At 42.5% G+C, this 22,805-nt stretch overlaps 4 protein-coding genes across 5 annotated transcripts; 3 read left to right on the top strand and 1 right to left on the bottom strand.

Annotated features, from left to right (window-relative positions):
• The first annotated feature begins 59 nt into the window (after window positions 1-59).
• On the top strand, window positions 60-5,995 carry snorc (secondary ossification center associated regulator of chondrocyte maturation). The gene is made up of 3 exons (XM_062404907.1): window positions 60-189; window positions 4,716-4,880; window positions 4,993-5,995. The coding sequence occupies exons 1-3, from the start codon at window positions 120-122 to the stop codon at window positions 5,100-5,102; spliced, it is 345 nt and encodes a 114-aa protein (XP_062260891.1). The 5' UTR covers window positions 60-119; the 3' UTR covers window positions 5,103-5,995.
• A 2,437-nt stretch (window positions 5,996-8,432) lies between these two features.
• Window positions 8,433-12,089, top strand: LOC133968945 (G-protein coupled receptor 55). The gene is made up of 2 exons (XM_062405210.1): window positions 8,433-9,235; window positions 9,888-12,089. The coding sequence occupies exons 1-2, from the start codon at window positions 8,444-8,446 to the stop codon at window positions 10,089-10,091; spliced, it is 996 nt and encodes a 331-aa protein (XP_062261194.1). The 5' UTR covers window positions 8,433-8,443; the 3' UTR covers window positions 10,092-12,089.
• A 12-nt stretch (window positions 12,090-12,101) lies between these two features.
• On the bottom strand, window positions 12,102-17,016 carry itm2cb (integral membrane protein 2Cb). 2 transcript variants are annotated; one of them, XM_062405212.1, is made up of 6 exons: window positions 16,790-17,016; window positions 14,736-14,873; window positions 14,431-14,619; window positions 14,208-14,318; window positions 13,908-14,058; window positions 12,102-13,302 (listed from the first exon to the last, which is right to left on the bottom strand). In XM_062405212.1, exons 1-6 carry the CDS (start codon window positions 16,874-16,876, stop codon window positions 13,211-13,213), a joined length of 768 nt encoding a protein of 255 aa, XP_062261196.1. In that variant the 5' UTR covers window positions 16,877-17,016; the 3' UTR covers window positions 12,102-13,210. The 2 variants fall into 2 exon arrangements, with proteins under 2 accessions (XP_062261196.1, XP_062261195.1); XM_062405211.1 differs by having other exon boundaries at window positions 14,431-14,622; window positions 16,790-17,014.
• A 2,410-nt stretch (window positions 17,017-19,426) lies between these two features.
• Window positions 19,427-21,483, top strand: hes6 (hes family bHLH transcription factor 6). Its single transcript, XM_062405214.1, has 4 exons — window positions 19,427-19,717; window positions 19,802-19,888; window positions 20,018-20,099; window positions 20,622-21,483. Exons 1-4 carry the CDS (start codon window positions 19,661-19,663, stop codon window positions 21,014-21,016), a joined length of 621 nt encoding a protein of 206 aa, XP_062261198.1. The 5' UTR covers window positions 19,427-19,660; the 3' UTR covers window positions 21,017-21,483.
• The last annotated feature ends 1,322 nt before the right edge of the window (window positions 21,484-22,805 follow it).

The raw sequence follows: 22,805 nt of genomic DNA, 5'->3' as shown, positions 1-22,805 counted from the left end.
TCCACTATACTCCTCTCCTGCTCCTCTGCCGGGCGATTCACTCGTTTGAAGTCACTGGTCGAGGAGTTTTCGGAGACTCTTTAAATTTTCCCTGTCGGACATTCAGCCCCACAGCCACCATGGTTCACAGCAGCAGCATGTGCAGAGTGCTGATGCTCCTCGGACTCCTGGTCGTCTTCGTTCACACAGGTAAACCTCTGGAGGCTCGCTGATGTGGTTTGTTTTAATATTTCATTTGTGTGTCTGGGTGACAGTTGTGCATCTTTGCCTGCGTGTGCTACATGGGAAATGTAACAGATGATTTAAAACCACAGGCTGGTTTTTATAAAAAATCTGTCACTCGTAAAATCAAAAACTGTGGAAAGCTTCTGAATCAAGTTTCTAACCTTTTAGGAAAAATAACTGATTTTAATTACTGTGTAATAACTTCTTTTTTGTCTACTTCAATTTGTGGATCATTTAGGTTTAGCTGCTATTTTCCAAGAGCTTATAGTTCCAGCTGCAGATAATAAGGCAGCTGTTGAGTAAAGGTATCAAATCAAAGGTGTGTGTGTATACGTGTCATTTTCTCACACACACAGACTTGGATGTGTGCAGCGTGATGTAAATGATGCAGTTGTTGCAGCTCAGGGGGCAGTGAAAGCTGCTCATTGACCAACAGGATGACTCAGTTGCTTTCATGGTGTCCTTCTGAAAACCCCCAGCCTCTTTGACTCTGAGCTGAATGATTCTGTGTCGTCTCGGTATTTGGATTTAAGGCAGTGGACCCGTCCACATGTGCTGGGTTTATTTTGTGCATGTGAAGAGAGAGTTTTGGTGCTGGTGATGGTGTAGGAGGGGGAGGATGAGATGATGATGAGGGGTGGTGTGGCCTAGTGGTTTGAGTGGTGGTTCTTCAACAAGAAGGTTGCCGGTTCAAACTCCACTCTCTCCCATCTGCATGCCGAAGTGTCCATGGCAAGTCACTAAACCCCTAAATGGCCCCTCATGAATGTTGAGTGTACTAATTGTAAGTCACTTTGGACAAAAGCGTCGGCAAAATGACAAGTAAATGTAAAAATGTAAAAAATGATAATGACCAAGAAAGGCAACAAACTCGCTGGTCCTTCTTTTACTTTAGTTTACTTTTATCTGCGTTTCTCGGTTCCTCTTCTTCACCCTCTTAAATCATCTCAGATCACAGCATCACAGCTCCAGAGCTGAGGTCCAGATGAGCTGTAGAACTCATAGTTACAAACACATTGTTGCTCTGGTTTCCTTAATGTCCCTTTCTTCCTCTTCTTGCTCTGGATGGTACAATCTAAAGAGGAAGTTTTTTTCTCTGCTTTATATTTAGATTTACGGCTTCCAGAAGAGAAACAGAAACTCTGAAGTTGTACAGAACCTCCAACCTGGAAAAAAGAAAATACATTTAGAGAGAAGAAGAAGGAGAACACATATAAATAAGTGACTGATTTATACGTTGAGTAGTGGTTTTGAAGATATATAAACATTGTGCATTGTCAGATCCGAGTATTCACTAAAGGCCATGGTTTTAATTTAGTAAATAGAATAGGCCTTTATTGTCTTTGTAAATTGTACTTTGAAATGTGCTGAGCATCTCCGAGACGTTCACAGGATAAGTGATGGCCGCAAAGAAACAAATTTAAATGAAAGATATAGATTATATTTATACATTAAAAGTAAAAGCTGATAAAATAGTGCATGGTGCTTAAGTATTGCATAGTAAATGAGGTAAAAACAGTATTGTACCTTAATATTGTCGTACAAGTCAATCCAGATGTATAAACGGAAGACAGTCAGTGATGGCTCTGGGATAAAAACTGTTTTTGAGCCTGGAACTGGTGAGATTGTGTCTCAGCTTCTCATCAAGAGCTCGACCTCAACATCTGAAGACGAGGGAGAGTTCTCTGACGTCCCGTGCAGAAGAATTTACCTCCGGGGCCGAGGACACATATTTATAAGGCCTCACAACACACTGGGATAAACTTTATGGTTGATTTGACTTGTGGAACTATCCTCATGGATCCCAGAGGAGGTTTATTTTGTTGATTTGAGTAAATTTTACATATTTCTTTAGACGAGACAAATGTTGATAGACCTTACTGGTCGCCATGTACAGTACATGATGTCTAATCGGACTCCCAACGACCCAGTGACCGACGCAGCGTGACATGCAGCACCGATGTGTGATTCATTGCGGGGAAACAAACTGAGATTTGTCAAATAAGAAGATTTAAGCAACAGCAGTTTGACAATAACTTACATTTGATCTTCTTCAAAATGGCCGATCCGACTGTCTGAGAGACTCAGTCTATTCTGCAGAACACAAAAGGGATTCATCACTGCTATTTTATCACAAGACCTATTATCCAAATCTAAAAATCCTGTAAAAAGGTTTTCTCCTCTGGCAAATGTGGTCATGCCCTGTGGACTGAGGGTGAAGGGAGGGAAGGACGACACCAGCGATGTCGTGTTAGTGCTGCATCAATTCGTGCTTCTCTGTGTGTGTCCTGGTTGTTTTTCACACGCACCCGTCTACGCGCTTTGTCATCTCTCTGGCTGGTGTGAAATCCTGACCGACGAGGTCCGAGGAACAAATAAATGGCCGTCTGTGTTTTTCCGCGTCTGCCAGGCCTTTATGAATCTGGACTTGTTTGGTGTCAAAGAAGGAGAGGCCTTGAGTGACGTCTGGTACAAAGATTACCAACCACGGGCACATGCTTAGAAGAGAGGTATAAATTAAACATGTGTTTAGGATAATAAACATTCCAGCAGGATTAAAAATAAGTGGAATGCTTTTTAGTGTTGAACCATAGTCAAACACATAAACACAAATGAGTTGAAATTTTCAACTGAAAACAAGGTAAGAATAGTTTGAAATACAGGGGTGGATGTGAGGGCCAATTATTTGTCTAACATCCAAGAACATTCCTGATTCAGTGCATGTTGAAGTCATTCCTTGTTTACTGTAAAATGTATAGCTTTCGGAAAAGCTGCATATCATTAAGAACATTTTGAAAATTTTATTTTTAACAAATCGGCATAGTTATTATTAGCATAGTTATATTCAGCTTTGGTCAGTGCTCCCCAAGGCCCTGTCCCTGGATCTGCCCCTGTCAATGAAATAGTACAGCAAAAGACATAACTTAAACTACTTAAAGAATATCAAGTCAGCTGTCTGAAAAACTACATGTTTGTATTATTAGCATTGTTAAAACAGAATCCAGACTATAACCCATTCCCATAAGAACTTATGTGTGTGGTGGTGCTGACGGAGGAGGACACCTGAGCTCCCATCAAAGGCCCGTGGAGCTGCATCACTCACAAGAGGATTCAGTCACATTAATTCCATTTAACACGAATTACAAGCCTGAGTAAACCCCTCTTGTGGAAACAAACACCATCGGAAAACATGCTGTTATTATTTTTTGCCCTCTTATTAAATCAAGCTGTCCGTGGAGGCACAGCCCTTCACACACATCGACGATTAAATAAACATGTTTGTTTGACATCCAGTGCCCGGGCCGGTGCCTGGTTTGGGCCTGGCCGGCTGCTACTGGTTGCAGCCTGCCGCCCATCATGACCGCACAGGCTGCCTTTTGTGCCCTGGGCTGAAGGCCTCATTGATGGCTGAGCTGGCCACAGGCCCGGGCCTCCAGACCTTCATCCAACTGCGGGACAGGAAGCAGAGAATCAACGCAGCAGCATCAGAATCCATCAGCAGCACAAAGACTTGAAATGATATCACACACACTTGTTTATTAGTGATCTTGTTTTCTACTTGATTTGAGATGGTTAATTGAGGCTTATTTGGTCAGAGACAGGGTGAAGGAGTTCACTGAGAGTGTCACAGGCTACAAAGTCAATATGTCGTGTTAAAAATGCAGAGTGTAAATATGTTTGGATTACGGTTTTGTTGGTATGAGCAGAGTCGAGGGCAGGAGAAGTGAATCACTGAGCCTGTGAAAGGGTGGGCTTGTTTTATTTCAAGGGAAAGATGGAGTTCAAATCTTTCCCCCCCGTTTCTCCGGATTTCAAACGCAGTGGCAGAGGCGTTCTCAATGGTTTCAACCGAGCGCTTTCCAAAGGTTCGTGTCAGGAGACGGAATTGTGGCTTTGAGGAGAGACTCCTGTTCTTCTGGCTCCTGCAGAGGTGTGAAAAGTCTCAGGGGAACTTCGTGCTCAGATGGGAGGAATGTCTGAGGACAATTTGGGAAGGAGGGAGAACAGACGACAGACCAGGGTGCAAAGAGTTGTACAAAAACTGTAAACACTCAACAACTCACTGCCTCCCCTGAAGCTGTTTGTACTGCACTGGATTGATCAACCAACCCTGTGGTTGAAGGGGGTCTTTTTTCCGGTTGAACCCATGTGGAAAGGAGAAGCACGTAGAGAGGCTACCTGTAGCTCAAACGGACAAAATGTCCATCCTCCACAAAGACATCCTTATGCCTCGCTCTGAGCCGTTAGCCTGGTGAGACAAGAGCGAGGCTGTTGGAGTCACTACAGACAGAACCATGTGTAAAGCCATGCACTGCAGAGCCATTAGCAAAGTCATGCACCTCCATCAGTGAAATTATCGCCTTGGGAAAACAAAAAAAGGGTTAGTCCGTACTGCCCAGAAGTCATCATCGTCAGTGCATGGATGGAGTTTTGTACATGTTCATCAAAAATACAAGTGGTGAGGTTTTCTTCTTCTTCTTGTTCTGCAGAGACAGTCGCAGACCCGGCCTCAACAACCAGGGACAACCAGGACACCATGTCAGGGGAGCCACCCAGCGACGTCACCACCAGAGACCCCTTCAAGATCACAGAGCCGTCCTTCACCAACGACAACGAGGACGCCACACCCTCCCAGCCTGTGGACGAGGAGGAAGGTAAAACTGACGCAGACCATAGAAAAAGCACAACCACTAAATGTTTTCAAGTATTTATATGTGTGTATTCATTTGTGTGTGATTGTGTGTGTGTGTGTGTGTGTGTGCGCAGGGGTGCTGGGGCCGGGCGCCATCACAGCCATCGTCATTGCAGTCTTCCTGGGAGCCTCTGTCCTCCTCGCCCTCATCGTCATCACACTGAGGAAGTTCACCGCATCCTAGAGTGAACGTGTCCCATCTTGTGTGTGTGTTTGTTAGTGCGTGTATGTGTGTATGTGTTTGTTAGTGCATGTGTGTGTATGGACGTGTGGGTGTTTGTGTGTCTTCTGCCTCTCATCTCGATCTTTAACCTCCTATCTCTTCTCTGAGCTGCGTCTTTCACTTCCCTGTAGATGCTGAACATGGTGGCAGGTCCCTCAACTGACTATATTACAGATTTACTCCTGTAAACACACACTCACACACACACAGACACACACTCTCAATAACTGTTGCTCAACATGTTCACTTGTTCCTGAAGGTATGCTGTTAGAAACTGGCTGGCTCTTCCAGTGGAAACTGTAGCTCGTCCATGTTATTTTTTATTTTTTTTACATGCATGCTCTAGATGCCTTTTAATGTTTGTGAGCATTTAGTGTGTCTTTAGAGTTTGCTTCTCTTGTACATGAAATGCAAGTTTGTGTGTGCGTGTGTGTGTGTGTGTTTGTGTGTGTTTGTGTGTGTGTGAGTGTTGGTGGGGTTAATAGTCTTTTAAAGAGTTTACCTTTCGCTAAATATCATTTCTGAAATATTCCCCTTGGCATCGGCCCTGTACACGTTTTGAAGTTTGTGTTGAACCATGTGCAAACATTTGTTGAGTCAGAATAAGAAGGGAGCAGTTTTTAAAAGGCTCCTTCACTGGATGTGAACAGGGTCGTTTGTTTTACCTGCAGAGCAAACAGGAAGTCACAGTGTGGGCGAATGTGTGTTGCGCTCTCAAGTGACTGTCGTTTTTTTCTGTTGTTGTTTTAGCAAAATAATTTTGTCTTTTTCCATTCCCCTCTGAGCCCTCGATGAAGTTTTGTGTTTATTTTATTTGTGAGATTTTAAACTGAAAGGGAATCCAATAAACCACGTGCCAAATGTCTGTGACTGTCATTTATCCACAAGGGACAGATTGGCATGTACCTCACTGTCCAACAGTAGGTGGCGCTGTGGCTGTCAACTTTACTTGCCTGCATAAAAAGGCACCTTTGGTAACCTTACATTATTCTACACTCAACCCTTGTGGTTCATTCCAGCTCAGATGTGCACGCCGACACATCTCGCAATGTTGCGTCTGAGAAAAAGACGAAAGAAGCATCTTCTCACGCTTAAAATACATCTTTGTTATTGTCACAACTGAAACCAGGAAACCACCAAACTAAGATATCTTTGCAAATCTCTCAGCAGCTTCAGAGAGAACTGAAAGAACCAACACTTAAATCGCATCTGTTTTCAGTCTCTGGGACAGGAAGAGCGATTTCCATTATCACTGATCACAGGACCAACCACTGTTAGAGAACCGAAATACCAGTCATCGGCTTCATCAGCACATTTATACTTTGAACTATCCGTAATTTGATTTAAAGTTTGTTTTGTTTTTATCAAGGAATTTAGTGATGAACACAGCCGTGGGATAGCCCCAACATTTCAACACTAACTTCTGTAAAAACCTACATACACGTGATGCCGTGAAGAGGCAAACCTGCGTGACTTCATTTGTTTTTCGATGGAAATTCCAGTTAGAGGAAACATGAACCACAATCTAACAAAAACCCTCAAGACAGACTTGTGGTGTTTGCCAACACTGCAGTTTCCTCAATCGTACGTCATCTTACCCTTGTGATTTAGTGTGTGTTCAGTCTTTCGTGGGTTCATTTGTTTTCTGTTGCCATGTTAGCTGCATGGCACCACACGTTGGTCACTTGGTCGGTTTCACTCTCCTCACTCGGGCATGAGATGACATATGTGGTTTTAGAAGAAAGGTCCGGTCACCTGCTAACAGGGATCCCTCCATTTCTCATCAGGTGTCATCAGTAGGCCTTTCGCTATTTGCATTTCAATGCTGCAGTACTTCGGTTTATGTCAAAATAGTTTGTTGTTACATAAGAGACTAAACAAAAATGATGAACATAGAAAACATTGCACCTGCTAATAAGCGTGTTAGCATGTAGCTTAAAGCACTGCTTAAATGCTGAGTGTTCCAAAAATGTAAGTCGCTTTGGACAAAAGCGTCAGCTAAATGACATGTAATGTAATGTAATGTAATAAATGACTTGAACCCACAGTTGCTACTATAGTGGGAAAACCTTAAACGTTATTTGTCACATAGTTCTTGATTGAATGGACTTTGTGATTTTTTTTTAAATCTTTGTTTGTTTTGTTAAAAATCCATAAATCTCCATTTACAACAATATGAGAAGAATTATTTCATTTTAGAAGTATAAGTTACTCAGTAGCGCGCAGATACCTCGGCCAAGCACAAACAATCCTACAGATAATTGTCTCGTGTCATATTGGAAATATAATAACGGGGAGTGGTGTGATAACATCAATTATACATTTTTCATAAAACAGCTTTAATGACAGACAAAATAATAATCTCATTCATGAGTATTACGTACAATTGCTTTTTCATTTCTTGCAGCGACCGCCCATTCGATTAGCTTTAGAAGGCACATAAGATGGATGACAGTTAATCTGCCTGGACAGTTTTACCTCTGCTCTGATTTCAAATGGCTGTTATGCACATCTGAGTTCACGTGCAACAAAGTGTGGCAGGACTCAGGAAGTGGTGATGAAACAAAGGTAAAGAAAGCAGAAGTGTGTCTGGCGCAGAGACTCTGCCAGACACCCTGTGCTCAGTGGAGAGTCTGGCATCCGTGAGGTAAGGACGCAAATTCATATTCATATTTTCACCTTCACGGGATTCCTGATATTACACAGCACCAGGTTAGACTATAAAGGTGTTTCAGTGGAATGTTGGTAACAAGGGGAACATCAGTGTAGAATATTTGTGACAAGCAAATATTCAGAAAAGATTTAAAACTTTTAAATTTTAATGGCTATCTAGGGAGTAACCTCTATAGCCAGTATGATATATTGTCAATATGTAATTTGCAAGCAGTAGATTTAATTTTGAACATGCAGTATAATCTGGAGCCTGATCTAATAATGTAGATCACAGCCAATATATGTTAGGTTATTATTTGACACTTATCCTCGTAGGACTGTTGTTCAGTTGTAAATTAGATAAAGCTGCATTTATATCATGTTAAAAAACCTTAAAAGTATTTTAACATGTGGCTGTAGGTGCCAAATCTGACAGATCAAGATTCAAGATCATGCTACTTCCTTTCAAATCTCATTAAATCAGAATCATTTACCAAGTTACACAAACCAATACCTGAGTACTTACTTCTAATTCAAACATGCATTGATTATACAGAGCTCGTCATTGTTGTCTTTGTAGCTCTGACTTGTCCCCACGCCACTCAGAGGTTTCTTATCCTGCATGAGTTTCTGTGCGTGAGCAACAAATAATGACAGGTTCATTTCACAGGCAATTTCACAACCATCATACTCCGACTTCCTGCAGTGACACCATGACATTCAACTGCACATTTGAGGCGGTGGACGAACTGATGAAATATTTGGAGCTGGCCATCTACATTCCCATATTCATCTTTGGTCTGTTACTGAATGTCGTCGCGCTGATGGTGTTCTGCATCTTTATGCGAAAATGGACCGAGACCACGATCTACATGACCAGCTTGGCTCTCATGGACCTGCTGCTACTCTTCCCTCTTCCCTTCAAAATGCATGCGACCAACAACAAGTGGGCGGCCTCCCTCCACCCTTTCTGCTCAGTCTTGGAGAGCCTGTACTTTGTCGGGATATATGGCAGCATCTACACCATCATGTGTATAGCCCTGGACCGGTGGGTGGCTATCTGTCACCCATATAAAGCCAAGTGGCGGCGCTCGCCCACAGCAGCTCTAGGGACCTGCGTGGGGGTTTGGTTGCTGGTGCTGGCAGTGCTCTTTCCAACCGTCCATGGCTTCAGGGAGGCCGCGAAGGCCGAGTTCCAGTGCTTCCACGAGTTTTCAAACAAAGGTTGGAGCCCCCCTGTGATCATCTGCCTGCAGCTGTTTGGGTTCCTGCTGCCGGCCCTGGTGGTGGTCTGCTGCTCAGTGCAGACCATCCGGGCTCTTCGGCAATCTGGTGAGCACAGCCCTCAGAGCCGGGCCTGTGTGAGGGTCATCTACAGCAGCCTCTGCGCCTTCCTGTTGCCTTTCACCCCGAGCCACCTCGGCATCCTCCTGCAGTTCCTGGTGAGAGAAACTACAAGTAAACTGAACCCTGAAGTGAAGAGAGAAACAAGTTAAAGCAGGGAACAAACAAAGATGATAAAACAATCTCATTCAAAGTCCCATCTGTTCAGGAGCTTTTTGTTGCACCCTCGTATCTTAGCATATTGTATCATAAATCATAGCAGATAAGGTTTTTGTACAGATCTTGCAATATTGTGGATGTTTAAATGTCAATATTCTCTCACTACTATAAAACTGTTGGCTCAGCAAATGAATGATTTCATACAAAATATACACAATTATAATATTCGTTTTCTGAGGGCACATGCACAGGTGGTGCACTTGTTATGATAGACTCCTATATGATAAAAGTAACGTTACATAGATCCTTTGTGTACTCGAAACACTTATGCCTATCTTGCAATGTTGAAGAGAGAGTGATCAAAAAAAAGTCTTGGATCTTCCCCATAATCCAGATCCACTCCAAACTTGAATGGGTTCTGCCCTGACCCGTAAGGGTCCATCTTTCCTTCCATAAGGTTTCATGTTTCCAGTAATTTTGGTGTAATCCTGCTAACAAAAAAATAATGACAGAGGTGAAAACATAACATCTCCTCATACATGTAAAGAGCAGAGTTTCCTTAATGCTCCTCTCACCCTTCACTAATCCCAGGTGCACCAAGGAGTCATTCAGGACTGCGACAACAAGACCAGGATCAGCTTGTTCATACAGGTAGCCATGTGTCTGTCCAACATCACCTGCTGCCTGGACGCTTTCTGCTACTACTTCATCGCCCACGAGGTGAGGAGCTCCAAAGACACCTTCAGGATGTCGATCAGCCAGAGAAGAGCCACGTTCAGCACGTCAGAGGTCTGAGGAAGGACAGTTTGAGTCAGAACATGATGGGGTCCTCAGGAGGACCAGTTGACACAAGATCTGGCTTCTTGAGGTTTAGGCGGGCAATGAAAGGACAGTAGACCCTGTGTTTCAAGGGGCTGAAGAAATGGCTGGCAGTGAGTGCGACCTCAATTGAAAACAGAGCAGAGAATAACTTTGAGGCTGTTGTGTTGAGGAATTTTTTTTTTTGTGATTAGGTTCAATGACAGAAAGAGAGAAGGCTCCTCTATAAGCTCAGAGAACTCTGAAGCCTGAAAGAGAAATAACACAGCATGAGACATGTCTCAAAGAACCAGCAGGTCGTCCACACTGACAGCGAGACACTGGTGTGGGATATGATTCATTTGAAAGCAGAAGGATATTAAAGAGCACAGTCATTTTCTCAAGAAGTGAAGTCAAACATAAAGGACTAAAGATCCGGGACGATAAAATCCGGATTAATCTGGTTAAGAAAATACCCAAACTTTTCATTATAGAGACGGGTTCGAATATTAATTTATTTGTGATTTATTTATAGACTTATCACGCATCTCTATAAAATGCAGATATACATAAAAGTCAACTTCAAGCCAGTATATAAATTAGACCAAAGCAATAAAATACATTAATTTCCATATTAATTTATTTAGTACATGAATAACCGCATTTTAGTTGTGATCTTGTGAATTTAATGCAAATGAAAATAACAAATGATTTTTATCAAACTTTAATAATAATTTCTTGACTTCTTCTTCAGCACATTTTTTGTTGTAACGCAAATAACAATATCTATCACCGGTTTTATAAGTAACTGTAAATATAGCATCAGAATAGCATTGAAATTAAAGTACCAATAATCTACATCATTATCCATTAATATATCCGGTGGCATGATGATAAATAATTTTGCCATGTTTCAATTATTCAAATAAAAATAATATTTTGGATGAATAAACTTTATCAATAATCCCAATCTGAATGATGAGGTAAATAATTCAACATAAAGTAATCTGACGTTTTATGAGTAGAAACTGACTGGTTGTTGTGTTTTTACATTTCAACTGACAAAATATGCAAAATGTAAATATCATTTCACTTTGTACCTTTTATTAGGACTTCTATTTAAAACATGCAGCTTCACGTATACGCATTTTCTTAATGTTAAAAGGTTGTGATGCTGTGATGGTTATCAGGGTGTTTGCTGTACATGAATGCTTGTTTTACGATGGTGTATAATCTGTAAAATATTCTTTAAAACATGAAAATCATCTTATTTTTAGTTTGGTACATTGTTTTTGTCTTGATGGTTTTAGTTTTACACCTTCCTCCTCTCTGCTCCAGTTTTCTTTCATTTCTTTGCTTTTTAAGACTGAAGTGATTCAGCTTGAGCTGCAGATTTATATGTAGGCTCTGTAAAATTAAACATGTGAATATAAATATGTATTTATTAGAGCTTGACAGGAAAATGGTGTTGACGGTTTGTTTTCTTACACAATTAGATTAAATTGAATGACTTTACAATTATGTTATGACATGTCCGGTGGATCTGTTTGGCCATTGAAGACAAAGAAATATTCACTTTTATATTCTCAAGGCATTACTGTGGAAACAACAGAGTCGGTTACTTGTGAGTGTGTTTTTTTACCACGATGACGCTGCAGATTTCTCTTCTGTAAAAACAGAAGACATGTGAACTGAATTAAACTGACAGAAGCTGCAAGGAAGTTCACAAGGGACAATACAAATTTGATTTCCCTTTATGAACAAGAACTTCCTTTCATATTATTATTCATGATGTGTGTTATGGAAAGGTTTAGGCCTAATTTGTCAATTCAGTTTCAGACAATACATCTGTTAACTAGTTAAATTCCCCCGTGGCTCATCAGCCTGGTTTCCCTGATGGATTTATCGGTCTTTGGAAAAAACATCATTCTTTTCCCCGCCTAGATTTTCTTCACATTGTGTGTGTTTGAATGAGTCGGTTGCAGATAAAAATGTGAAAGACAAAACTCAAGTTTGATTATTTATTCTTAAAGCAGGAAGATATTACAAGAAAAAAAAACTGTACAGGGAAATCCAGGTCGATGACACATGAGCACTTTATCATAGGTCTCAACAGAGACGGATTTGCTCCATGATGCACATTAGAAAGACACCCCAAATCTTTTATTTTCTTTAACTTGGGACATATCTTAATTGTATTGATAATAATGGCAAAGTAAGAAGAATTCTGAGCTGGCAAGAGCTGAAAACAATGTACAAATCAAAGTGAAGAGGAGGAAGAGAGTTTTAGCCTTAGATATCATCTACAGTAAGTGATCTAGACTATAAAGCATTCTCTCTAAATGTCCTGTATAGAACACGAAGCATAGGATCGCTGACTGCCGACTTTGGTTCCTTTTGTCCCTCTAAAGCACTGCTACTAATTACAGTCTAAAGCTTGTATCCCAGGAGTAGGACGGTTTGACACCAAAGGAAATACAGAGACAAACCATAAAGAAATGAACCTTCACAAAACAATCTCAGATAAAAATCTATGCATATGCAACAATATGAAATCCAGAAGAAAAGTTAATTTACAGTAGATATTGCTTAGGAACAATCAAAATTATATACACCATTCATTAATGACAAAAACCAGCAAAGAAACGTATTAACTACATGAGGTATGTTTTGTCATTTTTCTGACATTCAAACAAAATAAAACGATAACAACAGGAAACAGATATTCACAGGAGTGCACAGGGCAAACCTCGTCGTTACCATTACCCGCAGTGCACTAGGTTACTAATAATGGACGAGTCGAAAATGAAAATTTAAATCAATGTGACAACACATGAACTTGTTTTGCACAACATAACGAGCTACAGATATATCCAAACACATTTATATCGTCAAATATACAGACTAAACTGACTGAGTAAAATAAAAAAGACTTAAACATTGAACTTGAACAGTTAGAGTATTCCATGTTCAGACAATAGAACAAACATTGGAATTAAAACTGAAACTGCTGGACAAACACTCGCTTTTAAAGTGCAGGTAAAAGACTAAGTAATTCAAGAGGTATGATTTGAAATTGCCTTCAGTGTTGGATGACTCTGATTTCTGCCTCAGATTCAGAACCTGCTGCAGATGACTGTCTCGACCACAAACGTGTTCTCGAAGTGACGGATGCTGTGGCAGTTCTTAGCCTCGCGCCGCTCGATACCTGGAAGACAAGAAGCGTGGAGGAAATCAGTTCAGTGCCAAGAATCGGAGTCCACATCTCACTTGTACAACCAGAGTGCCCACGTTGTCCATTTTTGCGTCAGCAGAAGTGATTCCCTCAAATCCCATCCATATAGGGGAAGTTTGTTACATCCTCTCTAAAGCTGTCACGCCAATCAAAGGCGGCAGCCAAATAGCTATCGCTCGCGTGCATCACTACCACCTCCACAGTGTGTGGATGTGTCCACGGCGAGTACGAGTGAGTCACAGAGCAGGAAGTTCCCAGGCTGTGCCCACACACAAACACACACACACAAACACACACAGAGACATGGTAATCCGGCTGCAAGACTGTTAGAGGACAGTTTCACACTGATGAAGTATGACCAGGAAGTCCCTATTTGGTCATGGTGGTATTTTTCTGCATGGTCACTAATTCTCACTTCACTCCCACACGCGAAAACTGAACACTGGATTCCCTGCATACGTCCCAAGAGTGCACATCTCACCCGAGTGGTGTGTGAATGGGGGTGATAAATTAGCAGTAGTTGACTCGTTTTTTAGCGTCTCATATCGCCAGAATAGGAAATGAATATGTGTACTCACGTCGGTGCTGGCTGCGGCGCTTCAGGCGGTAGGTTTCTTTGCCGTAGCAGAGTCTGTGGATGAAGGGGCCCAGCTGCCTCATGCTCCTCACCCTCCCCGTCACCACCATCTCCTCCTGGATGATGTAAGTCTGCGGAAGGTACGTCCCCCTCTGTGGCAAAGAGAAACACATGAATCACTCAATCGATCTGTCTGTGGGAGGAACGCTGCTCTCTCTCTCTCTCTCTCTCTCTCTCTCTCTTGCTCTCTCTCTCAAGAGCTGCACCACTAACAGTGAATGAGGCGGGTCAAGGTCCTCACCTTCATGTTGACAAGCAGCTCCCACAGGTTACGTGGAGGCATCACCAAGGTTGTGTTCAGCTCGGTGATGTAGCATTTGTCCAAAGCAATGTCGTGATAAGCTGTGAGGCCCTGGAATGGATAAAAAACAAACAGGGTTAAAATCGAATATATGTTTAATCACGTAAACAAGAACATTTTAAGAGGGGAAAACCAGTAACAACATAATGATGCCTGAACCCACCCTCTGAAAATCATGGATGATATCGGCGGGATCGCTGCCTCCAAAGTGTGGCACGGGCACGCTGATCTGTTCATAGTTGTCGTCGAGGTAGATGCCGACGTTCTCCTCGAGCTCCTGCCGGCCCCTCTGAGGAGCGTACACCGAGTCCTCGTAGACCACCCGACAGTGGAACAAGCTGTCCTCTGGGATCTGCTAATGGGATGCGACAGTGATGAGTTAGTGTGGGTACCAAGCTATTTATATATATATATATCCTGGGCTGTCGGTGAGAAAAGAAAAAGGAGAGGGAGGCAGAGTGAACTGACCTGAGGTATGAAGTAGTAGCGATAGACGTAGACGGAGGCCAGCACCAGTCCTGACATGAAAACCACCAGGCCGAAGGTGAGGCAGCATAGGCCGGTCGGAAACGGCTTCTTGGACCGGACAGGAAGAACCAGCTGCTCCTGTTTCAAAAATGAAAAAGTCTGGTTAGAGGACAGGTCAATGGGAAGTCAGATGATTATCCAGGAACATGGATATTTTATCGTTGTTATTTTCAATTCTAAAGACGACTTAAAAAATACAGCCAGGAAAAATACGTGGCTAAGATTTTTGTGCCATATCTTAGTGTAAGTGTGATGTGAGCTTTCTCATCCAACTCTATTTCTACTCAGGAACATTTCTGAGAAATATCGGCAGCGTGAAATGAGTCATCGCCACTTCTATGATGGAGCGTCAGCAGAGTTTCACGTCCAGCCGTGCTTTCCTGTACGAGGTCCAAAATCGTAACAGAGTTAATTCCGACGACAGGCGGTTGCCAGGTTGTTAGTCAAGCCCGGGGATCTGTTAGACGTAGGAAGGAGTGGAATGAGACATGCCAGATGCTCACCCACAGTCTCTCAGTCAATCTGCTTGCCTCTCCCTACTACTGTTGCTATGGAGAGCGGAAGCGGGGAGAGCAGATTGTGCCAGGCTCTGACGAGAAGATGCTGGCACGTGTTCGTCTGGGTCTATTCTTAGATGCCGATACTTCCACGCTCCATATTTGCCGTTATTTCTCAGCTACCCACAGAGAAAGTTGAAATGGGAGCATCTACGTGGAGCGGGACTCCCTCAGCAGAGGCGGACGTATTAATAGAGCGACACACACTGGCTCTGACGCCGGGCCTCTACTGTCGCAGCCAATCAGAACACACACAGCCCCCTGACATCATGTGTTGTGTCAATGTGGACGTAAGAGGTTAGGAAACGGGTTCGCAGATGTGATGGATGCATCATCAAGTGATCTTTACTCACAGGAAGAGGCTTAGACAGGCGTCCATTATGTGCCAGATAACTAATTATGTATGATTTGTGGGAGGTAGCCCAGAGGGGAGGATACGAAATGGTCCAAAAAGGTGTCCTGACTTCCTCTATGACTATCTATCTATCTATCTATCTATCTATCTATCTATCTATCTATCTATCTATCTATCTATCTATCACTGACCTGGAAACAGCTAGGTTGCAGATTATGCTCAGTTTCTCTGAAACCTCTGGTCCTTTAACTCATTACAGATCTACTTCATTTTTTGTGTGTAGTAAATGAGGAATTGGTAACAACTAGTCAAACTGATGCATGTGTCCATTATTGTTAACGCAGACTTCTGTCTTTCTATGAATGCCAATCCAAACAGAGAATTAAAAGCTTCTAATCTGTCTTTAGACCGTGTTTACATACATAAGATAGTACAGACAGTAATCCTGGATTACCATTCTCTCTCATTGGCCCTGGCCTCTCCAGCGAGACCTGCAGGACTCACGTGATATAACACCCCGTGACGTCACTTGAATGCTGCTGCAGTGCCATCTGACAGCTCTGTTGTGTTCTCGTTTCAACAAAGGACAGGGGGGATAAACACTGAGGCTATTCCCCCACATGAGCTTCTTCCTATCTCTGTAAAAACTGTATAACCCCATTAAAACGAGGGTGTGCCTTTGTGCTGAGGGCACACACAGGACTGCACATCTGCTGGGTGCACCTTACAGAGGCAAACAGGGTGACGTAATGTCAACATCCCCAGGCTGAGATGACCCCTGTTATTATGATATCACTGCACAGTGGGACTTTCAAGATGCACCGAGAGAAAGCAGGATAACAAAACAACAGCTTTGATTTCCATCTGTTTCCATTTCTGCAGCTGCATCTTTTGTTTAAAAGGAAATATGTCGACGGTGTTTTTGCACAAATTAAAAAAGACGTCAAGTGATAATCGGTGCACATACAAATCAAATATCCCAGGAGAGAATAAACAGTTCAGCTTTAGCAGAGGCTGCTACACAGTCCTGACACACAAACGCACAACATAAAGAAAAACCTAAATAAAGTGTGTAAACTCACGTGAGCCAGAGGCACAATGATCTTGTCTCCGTCCGTCTCTTTGTCGGGCTTCTGCGCCGCAACTGTCTGGAAAGTGATCTTCACCATGTTGGATTGCCCGGTGTGTGAGTGTAAGTGTTTGATTCTTTTCTTTTTGCTTTGTCTCGTTTGTGGTTCGCTGCGCTGCTTCCTTCTGCACCGGGCCGGGCTGGTTCTTATAGCGGCGGATCAGCGTCGCCCCCGGGACTCAGTGACCTCAGCAGCGCGTCTCCTCTGACGAACGAGCGCTGTGTGGGCCTGGAGGAAAAGCCGCCTCGCCGCTGTCAAAATAAGAGCCCTCATCCGGTTAACACGCCTCAAATGAACACGAAACACGGTATGTGTCCTCTTTGGTAAACACACAAAAATCCATGTTTAATTTGACGCTGTCTGGAATGAGAAATTCGCATTTTATTGCCAGTTTTACTTCTGGCAAAATATCACACGCTCTTATTGTGAAGGTTAGTGCCAGATATGGTAGTGCTTTCCGTATTTATTTAAAACTGCATCGCCTTTTTCTCAACCATGTCAGACTTTTCATCACTATCATCACTATCATCCGGAAATGTAGGGATGTTCCAACTCTCAGATAACTGCTGCACTGCAATAAAGTTAGCACCAGGTTACTACTTCTGGTACTAGTGGTGGTAATAATTCATGAACTCAGTACTAATAATAATGTGTCTTACTTTCAATGTTTAAAGTGTGAAATAGCAGTGCAATGACATTTTGTGTGTGTACTTTAAAGGTAAATATGAAAATTCACTCATTATCTCCTCGCCACTATTCAGACAGAGGGGTTGGTGAAGTGTTTGAGTCCACTGAAGTGGTAAGGGGCTGTTTTCAGGGGTAAACAGTGTAGCAGCCAGATCCAATATTTAGTTGTTTTTATATATTTGAAGAATTTGTCACCATTTACCTCAATTGTATCCGAGTATCGGATTTGGCTGCAAAGCTGTTTACCCCTGAAACTCCAAAAGTGCTCCGTGGACCCAAACATTTCACCCACCCCTCCTTCGGCATAGTGGTGAGAAGATATTGAGTGGTTTTCATTTTTGGGGGAACAATCCCTTTGAGTGGACGTTCAAACTAATTCTCTTAAACATGTCACTGGCTGTGGTTTGAAAGTTTTTTTTTACTTTTGAAGAATCGTTCTCCTGCTTAAATGATCAAATGCAGTAATACATTTTTTTGTAACTACACTTACAAAGTAAAAATCCATCTTCCCTCGGGCCCCACTTCAATAAGATAACACTGGAAATGCCTGCAAACCAGTCATACATGTACTCGTGCACATTCCCCTTCCACATGCAAGATGCACAACATGTGCAAATTTGCACAGGGATACACACATGCGGCCTTCGTCATCATATGAGAAGCGTCACGACAGACTGTCTGGGTGACTCAGTGGAGACATAGCTCACAGTGTGTTGAATATGGACATTACATGTTATTGGAGTTGATTATACATCGATAAAAATGGTTGAATTGGGCTACTCATAAAGATACTGACAGTGGAAATGAGTGAGCGGGGATTACCTGTCTGTTTCTCCACCGCACCAGACTCTTTTACACATGTGAGTGAGGTACTTTACAAACAGCTCTCATCTTCCTTACTGAAGTGGGGCATTAGCCTGGTCTTCATAGGAGGACTGATGGCTCACAATCAAGCATGAAATAGGCCTGGCTGACTAATGATGCAATGTGAGAATTGGCAGATTTAAGGCCCACAGTGGTGTGTGAGCACTCTGAAAGGCGTAAGGGCCACTTTGCTGTGTTAAACTACGTTCTCCTCCCACATTATTTTCAAAGCTCTTTATCGTTTATGTTCTACTCCCTTTTGCACTTTCACTTGCTATTTGTCCACACCACTTTTTGACACACTGCTGCTGTACAACGTGGTTTTGTATTATAGTACTATAGCTGTCTTGGATTTAAAAATGTTATTATATTACTTCTTGTCGTCCATGATGTTTTGTTTTCACCTTTTTTTATTCTGTCCTCTTTGTGAAGTGCTTTGTACTGGCTGTTTTGAAAGGGACGACATAAATAAAGTTATTATTGGCCTAACTGGGCAATTGCTGATATGTAAGAGTTATTATTAATTCATACTACATTAATAATAAATTAATACAAAGTATGCTGAGTATGTACATCATTTACACCTTTTGGTTGTTTGCATAGAAATGTTATAAGGTAAAGTGCAGTGGTGCAGGAAGATTGCACCAGCGAGTAGGAAAACGGTTGTTACATAGTGTGAAGTGCATTTGACACAAATGTGCAAAAAGAGGGAATGAAGGACCAAGCAGTCCGTCTTGCTGTTGTTTATGAAGTTATTGTTGTGAATTATGTACTGTTTGCTGTTGTTGTGAATTGTGTACTGTTTGCTGTTGTCTCCTTTATTTTATTGTTGGGAGTTTCGTATTGTTTCCAAGTGTTCTATCATGTGTTGTTTTATTTAAAAAAAAAAGGAAGAACATTGAAAGTGACTCAGGGGGAAAAGGAGCTTTAGCACATCTTTGAACCGGTATGTCTCCGCTGCAGAGGAGCAGCAGACTTTCATGTGCACGTGCGGATCTTCACATCGGAACAAAAGCTGACATGACCACTGGCGGGTACGAGCGTTGCGCGCCCTCGCTGCGTGTCCTTCACGGCCATTCATATGTAAATGAGCTGGGGTATAAACCCGGCTCTCGCCCCCTCGGAGCCGCATTGACGAGCCCAGACTCCCCGCAAGCCCGCGGCCATCTGTCCCCCACCAACGGGCAGTAACGGCTCTCAGGATAAAACACCCGCCTCCGGTCCTCTGCGGGCTCCAGTGCGGCAGCGTCCGGGTCAAGCTCCCCAACCAACATGGCCCCCGTCCGGAGCGACACACACGGTGATGACTGCGGCAGGTCCGACAGGAAGGTAAGCACTCCCCAAGGCCGCTTTGTAGTGAACTTCTCTGTGTGAACTATGGCTAAGTGCTCTCTCCTTGTACCGTGCCGGCAGATGAGGAAGCCCCTGGTGGAGAAGAAGCGGAGAGCTCGCATCAATGAAAGTTTGCAGGAACTCCGAGTTCTCGTCGCGGAAACAGACGTAAGGCAACGTGGATGTGTTTTGTATCACAATGCGGGGTCCTTTGTGGGCCAGTAGCTCTACTGGTGTGTGCTGGTTTTCGTTTAGCTGGTGTCGCTCACTTTGTTTTGTCTTTGCTTCCCGGCGCAGCTGCAATCAAAGATGGAGAACGCGGAGGTGCTGGAGATGACAGTGAAACGAGTGGAGAACCTCCTGAAGAACCGGGCTCAAGGTAAAGAACCTTTTCAAAGGAGTAATCAAAGTCAAATCAAGTTCACGTTTCGCTTAAACCGGTAACTTTTAACTTCAGCATACTTCTAATATATTATTTATTTCACTTAAAACAGTGACTTTTAAATCCACCATACTTGTAATATATGATTTCCTGCCCAGATCATTATAGTTATTTAGTCTGATAAAGTAGTTCATAACAACAATGGCGTATTGATATTCTTATCTATATGAGCCTGAACAAAATAGGAAGTGTGTAAAATACAATTTAATGCTTTTGAATCTTTTATTTAAAAGACCGAGAAATGGAATCACTGGGATGTTGATGTTTTTGAGTTGTTTGTTTTGTGCCTTGATTCTTGTTTTATGTTGTAACTTCTGATTGTCTTTTTCACCTGTTTTTAAACTATACTTCGTTTGTGTTGATGTCTCGACTTCTCCTGGTTTGAATAAGAAAGTAAACAATGGGCCGCTGCATCATGGGAACTTTTGTTTGAATGGTGGATGCTCTGTGTCTCCACAGAAGTGGATGCAGTGAGCCGGGAGGCCTGCGAGCGGTTTGCGGCGGGCTACATCCAGTGCATGCAGGATGTGCACGCCTTCGTGTCCAGCTGCCCCGGGATCGACCAGGCGGAGGCCGCGGAGCTGCTGAACCACCTCCTGGAGAGCATGCCCCTGAACGATGAAGACCAGCTCCGGTTGATGCTGCCCGACGGCGGCCTGGCGGGCAGCCATAGCACTTGGTCCCTGTCTGAGAGCTGTCTGGTGTCTCCGGCTCCGTCCACCACCTCCACCGACGACCTCTGCTCCGACCTGGATGACACGGACTCGGAGCAAAGCCTTGTCTCTTCGTCAGAGGAGGCTGACGGCCAGGATGTGTCCATAACTTACTCCAAGTCAGTGTGGAGACCCTGGTAGACCATTTTCTAAAAAGGAGCAGCATGTTTCAAAGTGTAGTAGCTGTGTTTTTTCTATATTGTTTGTTGTAGGGTGTGAGTTAGGCCTCGGTAAATAACGAAACACTGCGGAGTTCGGTGAAACTTGATGGAAGGTATTTTAGAAGCTCTTTGTAAAGTTATTCTGGAACTACAATTATACAAAAATGTATTTAAGGTTTGCTATTAAATGTGTTGTAGAGGTGAGGGTCTTCATTTGGAAATGTATAGGCCTAGCCTTCTGTGAAGGGGGTAATTGTGTATGTAAATATTTACATGTTGAATATGACTGGGCTGTATAGAAGATAGCTGTCCCCCTAGAGATTGATTGTTAGCTGTGTGTAAATTATTTCATATTTAGTATATTTTAAAGGTTTTTTTTATTGTGTCTGTCATTAGGTTTACTTCATCTTGATTTTCAGCTTTTCATTAAACATCTTTTTAACAAATCATTTGTTCTGAATCTCATTGATCCAGCAGCTTCTTCCAAGAGAGACACATTTCACACAAAAGGATTCCCACTAACCACCCACCCGCAGCTGTTTTCAAGATATTAGTTATTACTCTGCAGCATCTCTCCGAGATCCCTCAGCACATCGTAGACATTTGTGAGGTGTGAGATGAGTCATCAACTCGCTCCTTATATAGGCCTCGTTGAGGACTTGAAACGTGGGTTTTATATCTTCGGCTTTTCGAGTTTTAAAATAACTGAGCACAAATAACTTTCTCAGTCATGACTCTGGGCTCTTCAGCAACAAAACAACCACTTTCTTCCAATAAAATCTGTAGTATTTGGTCTAATAGCACAGGGTTTATGACTAATTGGTAATTAATTTTGTTCTAATTTTGTATATATATATATATAGAAGAATGTGTGTACAACCTTATAAGGGGGGGGGGCAAGGAAGCCATACTAATTCACAGAGACACTTTGAAAGCCTGCGTCTGCGGATCCCAAGACCTGACCTGTGTGGATCCTCTGCACCATGAGCTCCTACATCTACACATGAATAAGAAAAGGCAGCAATCCTGAGCCAATCCGTCTGTAGTGAAGTGTCTCTTGTGTTGTTCCTCTGATGTTCACGTCGAGTGTCGTTTCTCTCACCGTCCCCGGCCTTAAAACACCCGTGGTGAGAGGGAACTGATGAAAACGACGAGCGACCAAGAAAAAAGATTAATACAATGAGCTCTGAGGTATTAGTCATGACACGACATGTTTCCAGAGACTAACTAAGTACTCAAGTGGAATAATTAAGTACCATTCCTTAAATGATTGTAGTTAACATTTGTATATTCATTCATTCAACACAAATATGTAGGAGATCAAGTATAGAGGCTCAGCATGTTGTGGTGTTACTTTACGTGTGTATTTGATGTTTCTTTACACTTACACCCCACTACAGTATACAGGAATACTTTCTTCTATAATATATTAATCTGCCAGCTAAATTTACTACTTATTTTTTCAGAACACGCCTACTTAAACAGGAGCTTCACACAAAGTACTTCAAATGAGATCTGCCTTGATATCTTACTGTTTGTGTTCTCTATATTTCTTTATCTGTAATATAATCAACTGCCCTGTTGGGGAAGGGGGGGGGGGGGGCTTACCTTTAGTTGTTGGGCACTTTGTAACATTGTTAAGAGGAGTGCTATATGAATAGAGTTTAATATTATTATTACTATATATGATCAGCTACGGCATCCTGATATTTCTATATTACTTGTATATTACCATTTTATGGCACATTACACAAAATATTATACTAACT

The sequence above is a fragment of the Platichthys flesus genome, chromosome 14, assembly GCF_949316205.1.
Source record: "Platichthys flesus chromosome 14, fPlaFle2.1, whole genome shotgun sequence".
NCBI classification, from domain to species: Eukaryota; Metazoa; Chordata; class Actinopteri; order Pleuronectiformes; family Pleuronectidae; genus Platichthys; species Platichthys flesus.
Note: the sequence above shows the minus strand (reverse complement) of the source record. Positions and strands in the feature narration are given on the sequence as shown.

Coding starts and splice junctions, on each gene's coding strand:
- snorc (XM_062404907.1), top strand. CDS start 120: ATGGTTCACAGCAGCAGCATGTGCAGAGTGCTGATGCTCCTCGGACTC. Junction 190..4,715: donor GGTCGTCTTCGTTCACACAG/GTAAACCTCTGG, acceptor CTTGTTCTGCAG/AGACAGTCGCAGACCCGGCC. Junction 4,881..4,992: donor GCCTGTGGACGAGGAGGAAG/GTAAAACTGACG, acceptor GTGTGTGCGCAG/GGGTGCTGGGGCCGGGCGCC.
- LOC133968945 (XM_062405210.1), top strand. CDS start 8,444: ATGACAGGTTCATTTCACAGGCAATTTCACAACCATCATACTCCGACT. Junction 9,236..9,887: donor GCATCCTCCTGCAGTTCCTG/GTGAGAGAAACT, acceptor CACTAATCCCAG/GTGCACCAAGGAGTCATTCA.
- itm2cb (XM_062405211.1), bottom strand. CDS start 16,876: ATGGTGAAGATCACTTTCCAGACAGTTGCGGCGCAGAAGCCCGACAAA. Junction 14,874..16,789: donor TCATTGTGCCTCTGGCTCAC/GTGAGTTTACAC, acceptor TTTTTGAAACAG/GAGCAGCTGGTTCTTCCTGT. Junction 14,623..14,735: donor GCTACTACTTCATACCTCAG/GTCAGTTCACTC, acceptor GCATCCCATTAG/CAGATCCCAGAGGACAGCTT.
- hes6 (XM_062405214.1), top strand. CDS start 19,661: ATGGCCCCCGTCCGGAGCGACACACACGGTGATGACTGCGGCAGGTCC. Junction 19,718..19,801: donor GCGGCAGGTCCGACAGGAAG/GTAAGCACTCCC, acceptor CCGTGCCGGCAG/ATGAGGAAGCCCCTGGTGGA. Junction 19,889..20,017: donor TTCTCGTCGCGGAAACAGAC/GTAAGGCAACGT, acceptor TTCCCGGCGCAG/CTGCAATCAAAGATGGAGAA.